At 50.0% G+C, this 9,801-nt stretch overlaps 2 protein-coding genes across 2 annotated transcripts; both read left to right on the top strand.

The window, feature by feature from the left end:
• Positions 1 to 948: 948 nt before the first annotated feature.
• Positions 949 to 2,587, top strand: LOC123089439 (probable carboxylesterase 2). Its single transcript, XM_044511122.1, has one exon. It carries the CDS (start codon positions 1,403 to 1,405, stop codon positions 2,369 to 2,371), a length of 969 nt encoding a protein of 322 aa, XP_044367057.1. The 5' UTR covers positions 949 to 1,402; the 3' UTR covers positions 2,372 to 2,587.
• A 3,233-nt stretch (positions 2,588 to 5,820) lies between these two features.
• On the top strand, positions 5,821 to 6,948 carry LOC123089440 (uncharacterized). Its single transcript, XM_044511123.1, has 2 exons — positions 5,821 to 6,541; positions 6,616 to 6,948. Exons 1-2 carry the CDS (start codon positions 5,848 to 5,850, stop codon positions 6,843 to 6,845), a joined length of 924 nt encoding a protein of 307 aa, XP_044367058.1. The 5' UTR covers positions 5,821 to 5,847; the 3' UTR covers positions 6,846 to 6,948.
• Positions 6,949 to 9,801: the final 2,853 nt, after the last annotated feature.

Raw genomic sequence — 9,801 nt, forward strand, 5'->3', positions numbered from 1 at the left:
ACGCTATAGCTAATGAGAATAGCAGTAGCGCTGTGCGGGGTTGGACGCTACTGCTAAGTTGGACTAGCAGTAGCGCTTTTAGTAGTACTGTTAAGTGTAAGCATGCAAAAATATATTGTCTGTCAATACAAAAATACATTGGCCGTCAATGATCTTTTTGTGTACAATCTGAATTGTCAATATGAGTCCTCTCCGGTAGGAACCGGAGAGGACTACCGGAGATGACTCATATTGCGGCCACAAATTCTACACATAGAGTTCAGTGAAGACCAACTGGTCTTGATAGTTTCAGAAGTAACATATTTAAGGTGCTAAACACCCTGTCCACGGAGCGAGGTGGGACTAAACTTGTGGGCTGAACTTAGCAGTAGCGATTTTTGCGGAAGTGCGCTGCTGCTAACATTTATAGCAGTAGCGCGATTCATTATAGGGCGCTACTGCTATAACTAGCTGGACGGCGAGGTCATGGCAATTAGAGCAGTAACGCGGTTTAGAGGGGACGCGCTACTGCTATTTTTTTTCAGCAGCGCGTTTTGCTTGCACGCGCTGCTGCTAAATAGCAGTAGCATTGTATTTTGAGAAGCGCTGCTGGTAAGATTCTGTGTATAAGGTTTTTCCTAATAGTGTTTGTATGCGAAGGTGCTCCTGTGTATATGAGTATGGCCGTAGTTTCTCTCTTTCGATGATGTTGTTTGGTGATAGTGAAGGCGATGATGGACTGTGTTTCTTCCAAAGTGAATTTCTAGTTTTACTTCTTGTAAAGTTTTTGATACAATATTATAAAATATCTTTTTTTTAACACAGTACAGACGCAAGCGTTTATATGCATATGTATACACTCACCTCTATAAATGCACACACGCACATCTTATCTCTACGAGCACCTCCGAAAAGACTGAGTCGGCACATCATCTTGAAATTTATGAAGATATTACAAGACATCTACGTATAGATGTTATCCTCAAGAAAAATCTATGTATGTACGCTTTTTATGGTGATCATGTGCATACTGTTTGTAATCCGTTTTTCTAATAGGTAGTTATGCCTGGCTACCCACCCTACAACTGCGCCACATGAGACGTGTTATCTCCTTGCTTTGACACCAAATTTGCATAGCTCAGCTGCTTTGTTCGCGATCAGATCTCGGTTCAACCGTTTGACCGGCACACGGTACAGGGCTAGAAGAACGGCGGCAAGCACGGAGCCATTTTTTTCTCGTTTATTTACTACGGCGGGGAGCACAGGGCTATCGGGAGCATCTCCTCCGCGCACTCCCCGCCGTGTCCCATTCGCCGATGCTTCGCCGTCGCCCATATTCATCTTCCAAGAAGCTCACTCCTCCGCTGCCATAGCCGCCCGCCGCGCCATCCTTGATTCCTTGCCGCATCGTTTCGCCCGTCAGATGGACCCTGAATCCGAGGTCACGTTCGAGTTCGTGCCGGTGATCCGGCAGTACAGGAGCGGCCGCGTCGAGCGCCTGCTCCCCGTAGACCCCGTCCCGCCCTCCGTCGACGCCGCCACCGGAGTCGCCTCAAGGGACGTCGTCTTCGACCCGGCCACCGGCGCGTGGGCCCGCCTCTACCTCCCCGCGCGCCCTCCCGGCGGCGCGGGCGACAGGCTCCCCATCATGGTGTACCTCCATGGAGGCGGCCTCGTCGGCGGCTCGGCCGCGGACGGGCCCGAGCACGCGTTCCTCAACCGCCTGTGCGCCCGCGCGCGCGTCCTGGTCGTGTCCGTCGAGTACCGCCTCGCGCCGGAGCACCCCGTCCCGGCCTGCTACGACGACGCGTGGGCCGCGCTCCGGTGGGCCGCCGAGGGCGCCGACCCGTGGCTCCGGGACCGCGGCGACCGCGGCCGGATGTTCGTGGTCGGGTACAGCGCCGGCGGCAACGTTGCCCACAACGTGGCGCTCCGCGCGGGCTCGGAGGCCGGCGCGCTCCCCCGCGGCGCCCGGGTCAGGGGCATCGGGCTCCTGCACCCATACTTCCTCTCGGCCGAGAAGGCCGACGGCGAGACGGAGCAGTCGTGGCTGAGGGGCAAGCTGGAGGAGCTGTGGCCGTTCGCGTGCGGCGGCCGCACCGCCGGGCTGGACGACCCGCGGGTCAACCCGGTGGCCGACGGGGCGCCGAGCTTGCGGCGGCTCGGTTGCGACCGCGTCCTCGTCTGCGTCGCCGAGGACGAGCTGCGGCTCCGGGGCAAGGCGTACCACGACGGACTGCTGGGGAGCGGGTGGGCGGAGGGCGACGTTGAGCTGCTCGACTCCATCGGCGAGGACCACCAGTTCTTCCTCCGGGAGCCCCCGAGCGCGACGGCGCTGGTTCTCATGGACCGGCTGGCCGCGCTCCTCGCCGCCGGCGCGAACCAGCAGTAGACCAGACGTCAGGCGCTGGTACTAGTGTGTTTGGTGTTGTACTAGTACTCTGTTCTACTCCGCGTGTATCTGGAATTTTAGGGTCCCGATAACTGCCACACGTGTGGTGTATCGGGTAGTTGTGCCACACGCCTCGTGTGGCATGGACAGCAACCAGCCCACACACCTACGTGTGAGCAAAACAACTAATGTTCACACACATCTTTTTCCCCTTCCGAACCCTCTCACACTCGTGCGTGTGGGCGAAGTTGATAATGCCCACACGCCTGTATGTCAGGCCTCGTACCCTTCTGGTCCCGCACGCGACGCGTGACGCCCACCGCGCGCCCGCAGTTGCCATGGTCCTGACCCTCGTCCATGTTCGTTTAACTGCAGTTGCCATGTCGCTGAACTACGGTTGCCATGTCGGACAACTGCAGTTGCTATGGTTGCTCAACTGCAGTTGCCATGTATGGTCTGATCTAATGTAGTTGCCATGATTTCATAACTTTAGGAGTTGCCACATACTAACACTAGGCAGTTGAGAGAGTTGCCATGTGCTCACAAGCATGCTAGGGCAGTTGCCATGTAAAAAGGAAGAGTTGACATCTGCTAACGTGCACGTTAGGGCAGTTGCCATATACGTGCACATTGGGGCAGTTGACATGTACCATGCAAAAACACATGGCAACTCGGTAAAAGAGAGTTGCCATCTGCTTACGTGCACACTAGGTAGTTGTCGTGTACTCTGCAAAAACACATGGCAACTCGGGTAAAAAAAAGAGAGTTGCCACCTGCTTATAAAGCACACTAGGGACGGTTGCCATGTGCGCTGCAAAAACACATGGCAACTAGCAGCTGGGGTGTGGGAGAGGAGACGGGCGTGTGGGCGAGATGGCAAATGCCCACACATCAGCCCTTGTGCGTGATTGAAAACTGGTGTGTGGGTGAACTGCTAAACGCCCACACACCGGCCCCTCCGTATGGTCAAACGGATGTGTGGGCGAACTATGTCACACACCACACACACGCCTTGTCCTACGTGGCACAGAAAATCAGCCAGATTGTGCCAAAATTTGTGCATATAGTACTAGACGGTGATGGATACGTGTGGTCGAGATGGTCAACGCCCACACATGTGGGCGTTAACATTTCCGGAATTTTATGCTTCTAATGCGTGGAATAAAACACTCTCATAAGTCATAGTAACTGTGAATCATTTTACCGAAGCAACCGCAACTCCTCCACAACGGTTTTCGGCTCTGTCTCTCCCTCCCAGGCGATATAGAGGCAAGCGGTTCCTGTTCCTATGCTGCTGAAGCCACTGGCTCCCCTTCCCTCCGCTCGCCGCTCCAGCGACGGCGGTAGGGCGAGGGAGCCCAGTTCCTTCTCTCTAATGTCTAGGTATAGGATTGGTTTTGTGGAGTGTCGGTGCTCGGTTGGTGACGATGTCGTCATCACGAATGAAAGTTTCTGGGCCACCGCCTCGATGGCGTTCTACCACGGCATCGAGGAGCCGTGGATTTGTACCCAGGAAACGTCTTCAAGATGCCGGTGGAGGTCTTGCCGGGATCCTCTTTGGCTTTGTTCACGTCACGTCGGCTGTTCCTCCAGCGCCACGCGGAGTCGGAAGTGTTTGTGTTGGAGGTGGCTAGTGTTGCGGCTCCGGTCTCATATGAGAGATGGTGCACCAAGAGTTTCTTTTGCAACGGAAGATGGTTGACAATTCTGGAGCCTCTCAGCCGTGATGTCAGCGCCTGATGCTGTATTCTGCAGCTGTTCTTATATTCAGTTACGACAGAGTGCTGGTTCAGCTACAGTTAAGAAGATCCAACGGTCAAGGGACGCCCTAGAGATGGACGGTGGATACCGGGCGCCTGAAAGTCGCTGTACTTCGTCAGTTACCTGGCTGCCTCTGTTTATCGTGTCCTTTTACCATGCTTTCCAGCTGGGTTCAGCTTCTTATAGCGCCTGCGAGTGCGAGGGGAGGCATCCGATTATTGTAAAACAATTCTTGTAAACCCTAGTTCATCTTAGCTAGAGTATTTAACCAAAAACTACCACAATTGACGGAAACGTGACGAAAAACTACCACTTTACGTTTTTGTGCGAAAAACTACCAAATTTGGACTAAACCGTGGCAAAAAACTACCAACTCGTGAAATCGCTCGCTTCGCCCGCGCTAACCCCGAATCTAACCGGTTGGGCCCGCGAATCAGGCGCCACGTTGGCTAATGGTCGCCCGCCGCGCGTAGATGGCCGTTAACGGCCCGTCCGCTGTCGGAACGGCGCCTGTCGGTGCGGTGCGGGTCAAATCTGATCCGTTCCCCTCTCGATTCACTCTCTCCCTCCTCTCCCTCTCTCTGACCTAGGTGGCGGCCGCCATGTCCTCGTTGATTCCGGAGGGCGGCGGCGCTGGCGGCGGCGACGTTGGCGGCGGCGACGCTGGCGGCGAGACAAGTTTGGACGCTGCTGCCTCGCCCGCGCCTCCACCGATGGCCAGCGGCTCAGTCGATAATTGGTTGGGGAGCACCAGTTTCTCGATGCAGGCCGGCTCGTAGCAGCCGGAGGCACCGCTCTCCCAGTCATCGCCAATGGGTCGCAGGTATGCAAGTATCATCTGCTGGGCTTTTGGTTAGCTGCTTCAACATTGCAAATTAGTAAGATGTGTTTGTTTCTGTTAGTTGGACATGTGTAGTAAACTGGAGTCAGTAAACTGTATAGCTCAGTCAATTTCAATTCAATTCATGAGCACTTATTTGTGCAGTTTGGCTGACCAGAAGTGGGATATATGGTTTCATTTAGAAGGAAGAAACCCTGTGAAAAGGGGTATATTTGAGTCAGATATTTCTTTGCTTACTCTACAATCACTCATTGCTAGTGAAGGGTATGGGGACAGTGATTACATGTACTATGTGAAGGAGGAGGAAATTGGATCTGACAGAGTAAAGTATTTAGGTAATGAAGCTAGTGTTCATGAAATGTTGGACTTTTTTCATCATGTCAAGCTAGTCAACATAAGGGTTGTGAGAAATGTTGAACCTGGAATTTGTACACAGGCTAATGAGAATTACATGAACACTCAAGAGAGCTGCTGTGTGAAAAAGGTTGTGGAGCAATCTGACCTTCAGAATCAGATAGATGATAGAAAGGCTCAGCTTGAGAGGAGCAGGATTCAAAGAGAGGCAGATTTGAACCACTTTGAAGGAGACACTGAAGTGTCTGAATTTTGTTCTGATGATTCAGTTCATTCAGATGGTAGTGCTGAAGCTGTTCAACAAATGGAAATAGAGTGTGCCTCTGAAGAGGAAACACCATTGCAAAGTACTGCTATTGTGAAACATGTGAAGAACCCTGGGCCAACTAGCAGATGTCACAATGAGGTAGAGAAAAAATGTTTTGAAGATTGGTTTCCTGAAGCAGATGAGTTTTGTTTTGCTGGTCATCCAGGCATAAGTGATGAGGAAGAAGAAGATGAAGTTGAACTACCATACATCATGAAGAAGGCAAAGACAAAGAGTAGTAAGAAAAAGATGAAGGAAAGAGTATATTTTGACCCTTCAATTCCCAATTCACATTTACTCTTGTGCAAGAGCTTGTGTTTTGATTCTGTTTACCAGTTCAGAGAAGCATTAAGAGATTTTCATATAAGGACTTTGAGGTCTTTTCACTACCACAGGAACACTCCAACAAGAATTATTGTTTGGTGTTCACAGAGAGAGCATGGATGTGAATTTTACATCTGTGCCTCCAGGATAGCTCATGAAAGAACATTTTGCATTAAGAAGTGTAACATGGAGCACACTTGTCCAGCATCAGCAGAGAACACAAAAGTTACTACTAAGTGGCTTTCCAAAGAAGTTGAGCCATCTCTTAGAGCAGATCCTAGAGCACCTGTGGATTCACTTATTAAAAACAGCAAAGTCAAGTTTTCAGTTGATGTATCAAAGAGTGTGGCCTATAGGGCAAGGAGGAAGGCTATGAAGGTTGTACAAGGTGACCAGAAGGAGCAGTACTATAGACTGAGGGACTACCTACAAGCAGTTCTTGACACAAACCCTGGTAGCAGGTGTGTAGTTACAACATTTGAGGACCCAGAAAACCCTGCCCCAACACCTAGATTTAAGTACATGTTCTACTGCTTGCATGCATCAAAGCAAGGATTTCTTAATGGTTGCAGGCCCTTTATAGGTAAATCTATAACTGCAATTTGTTCAAAATATCTTGTTGTAAATATATGGTAGCTAATTTGGGTATGGATGCAGGGCTTGATGGTTGCTTCATCAAGCTAACCACTGGACAGCAAATACTTGCAGCCACAGGAAGAGATGGCAATAACAACATCTACCCCATAGCCTTTGGTGTGGTTGATAAGGAAGATTCAGATAGTTGGACATGGTTCCTAACCCAGCTAAGATGTTGCATTGGAAGTGGTAGCAAATTTGGAACCTACACCATTATTTCTGACAGGCAAAAGGTATGCACCCTATCTTAGCCACTAGTTCAGATATATATTGTTATTAGTAGCTTTATTTCCTTTTGTTCATGACCATGGTTATAAATTTACAATCAGGGTCTTCTTAAGGCTATAAATGAGGTGTTCCCTGATTCCCCTCAGAGATATTGCCTCAGGCACATATATGCAAATTTTCAGTCAGCTGGTTTCAAAGGAGCAGAACTAAAGAAGCTAGTAGATCAGGCTAGCTACTCATTCACCAAACATGGCCATGAATTGGCAATGGCAGAGCTTAAAGCAGAGTGTGAGGATGCCTGGAAGTGGCTTAAAAAATTCCAAAGGAGACTTGGTGTAGGTCTGCAATGGATTACAATTGCAAAACTGATCTTGTTGTGAACAACCTTAGTGAGGTTTTCAACAAAATGATCCTTGATGTTAGGGCCAAACCAATTAGGACTATGTTTGAAGGAATTAGGACTAAGCAGATGATCAAAAGGCAGAAGACTAGGGAAAAAACAGAGAACAGCAGGTGGATGATCACACCCAACTATTCAGAGAAATTAGAGGAGAATAAGAAGTATGCCAAATTTTGTGATGCATATAAGGCAGGTCCTGACATTTGGCAAGTTAATAGTAAGGAAAATCAGTACTGTGTGAACCTAGCTACTCAATCATGTGACTGCAGGAGGTGGGACATGACAGGTGTGACATGCAGTCATGCAATAGCAGCAATGAGCAAGATTCACATGCACCCAGAGGACTATGTGCATGAATTTTTCAAAAAAGCACTATATATTGAAGCATACAAAGACATAGTGTACCCTGTCCCTGGTCCTGAATTCTGGCCTGACACCCATACTCCTGATATTGAGCCCCCAGTGTTCAAAGAAAAAGCAGGCAAAAAACAGACAGCTAGGAGAAAGGGGCAGTTTGAGGTGCCTGCTCCAAAGGACACAAGCAGGATGGGAACAATTACATGCAGCAATTGTGGTCTACAAGGCCACAGATATACTAATTGTGGGAAAGCTCTAAAACCTAGTCTTGAGATGAGAAAGAACTTACACCAGGTCATTCAAAAATGATGCATTCTTTGTTTACTTTTTTTAGTTCTGGTATATTTACTAACTGATTTAATTTTGTCATGCAGGAGAATAGAGAAATTTTTAGTTCTAGTGCTACACATACACCTCCACAACCACCACCTCAACACCAAACTACACAGATGCCAGCATCATCAGCTCCACCTCCTAAAGAAAATAAGAGAGGTTCAACATCAACAGTTTCAGCAGGAGCAGCCAGGTCTTCACCAGCACCTGCAACAGGATCTGCATCAACAAGAGCTGCAAGAACAAGAGGATCAGCATCTACAAGAACATTCAATGCACCAAGAACATCCACTGGAGAACCAGGGATATTGGCAGGCAAGAGGAAGAGGAAACCTCCTAGCAAGTTTGCATCCTATTTCAATGCTAGTGGAAACTATTGAGTGTATGCTACTTATTTGTGTTCTGCTACTAAGTTTGTGTTCTGCTACTAAATGTGTGTTGTGCTACTAATTTCTGGACAATGTGACATGTGAACTTATTTGTGCCCAATACAAATGGGCTAAGTGCTACTGAGTTGTTTTGATTTGTTTTTTGTTTACTTTGCATTTCTACAGTACAGAACTTATTGCCAAATTCATTGTACGAAAAAAAATCTACACAAAAAAAGTCTGGCATGGGGCTCGAACCCAGGACGAGTTGGTTGTAACTATGCGTTCAATACCAATGGGCTAGTGCTGGTGATTTGTTTGACTAGTATCGGCCAAACTTATTATATGTTGTTAGCCACGTCCTCTTTTCAGCGTTCGTAGCAGCCGGCAGCGTGGTGAGCGTGCGTTGATTAAAACCAGTCGTTTCGGATTCTACTACTTTATTACGTGTCCACCCACCACGCCCTCTGCTCACTCGCCCACTCGTCGCTCGCACCGCCCACTCCACTTCCCCCTCTCTCCTGTCGAAATCACCGCCGACAACCACCGCCACCGCCATCGCCATGGAATGGCAGCTCGCCATCGAAGCTCTCGCCGGCAACAACAAGGAGATCCGGGCGCAGTACAGGGAGATCGCGCGCTGGTTCCCCAGTATGGCGATGCTCAGGAACCATGCCCGCGGACTCGTGAAGGTGATGACGGCTGCTGAAAAGCAGCGCGCCTTCCACTCTACCGGCCGCACCATCCCAGCGCCGACCATTCTGCTCTGGGCGATGCGCGAGGTGCAGCGCTCCCCCGACCCCAGGCAGCGCGCCAGATGGTGGATGTACCGCTCATCCACCACGCCACCGGCCGCCGCGGACGACGTCACCGAAGCCGTCCTCGCTGTCCCAGCCCCAATCAACAACGCCCTCTGGCGCAATCCATGGGTCCTTGGGCCCTCTGACGACTCTGAGAGCGAGTCTTCTGACGACGAGTCCACTGACGACTCTGATGACGAGGTGGATGAGGTAGTCGTCCTCTCCGACGACGAGCCTGAACTGCAGATGCTGGCTCCCGTCCTCGACGCCGTGGAGGGGGATAGGAACCGCCCAATCCACGTGGATGCGCTGCCAGAGGTGGACGATCTCCCAGACGGCGTTGTCGTGAAGCAAGAACAAGATGGCAGTGAGGATGATGTGCTGGAGCCGGCGCCGGGCAAGAAGAAGAGGGCGGCCGTGACTGCGGTGCGCCGCTCGCACCGCGTGAAGATGCTGAAGAAGGAGGAGTGAACTGCTGCACTAATATTCAGTTTCGTCAGTCCTGAACTTTCTTAAGTGCAGTAAGTTCCTAGGTTCAGTTTCGTCAGGCACTATCTACTAGTAGTTCATCTTTATGTCAGGCACTATCTAATAGTAGTTGTTATCTATGTCAGACTATGAATGGCAGTACTATCTATCTATGTCAGACTATCTATGTTAAGTTATTTGTCAGACTATCTAAGCTAATTGCTATATATGTTACTTGCTACTTCCAACTATG

The sequence above is a fragment of the Triticum aestivum genome, chromosome 4B, assembly GCF_018294505.1.
Source record: "Triticum aestivum cultivar Chinese Spring chromosome 4B, IWGSC CS RefSeq v2.1, whole genome shotgun sequence".
Classification (NCBI taxonomy): domain Eukaryota; kingdom Viridiplantae; phylum Streptophyta; class Magnoliopsida; order Poales; family Poaceae; genus Triticum; species Triticum aestivum.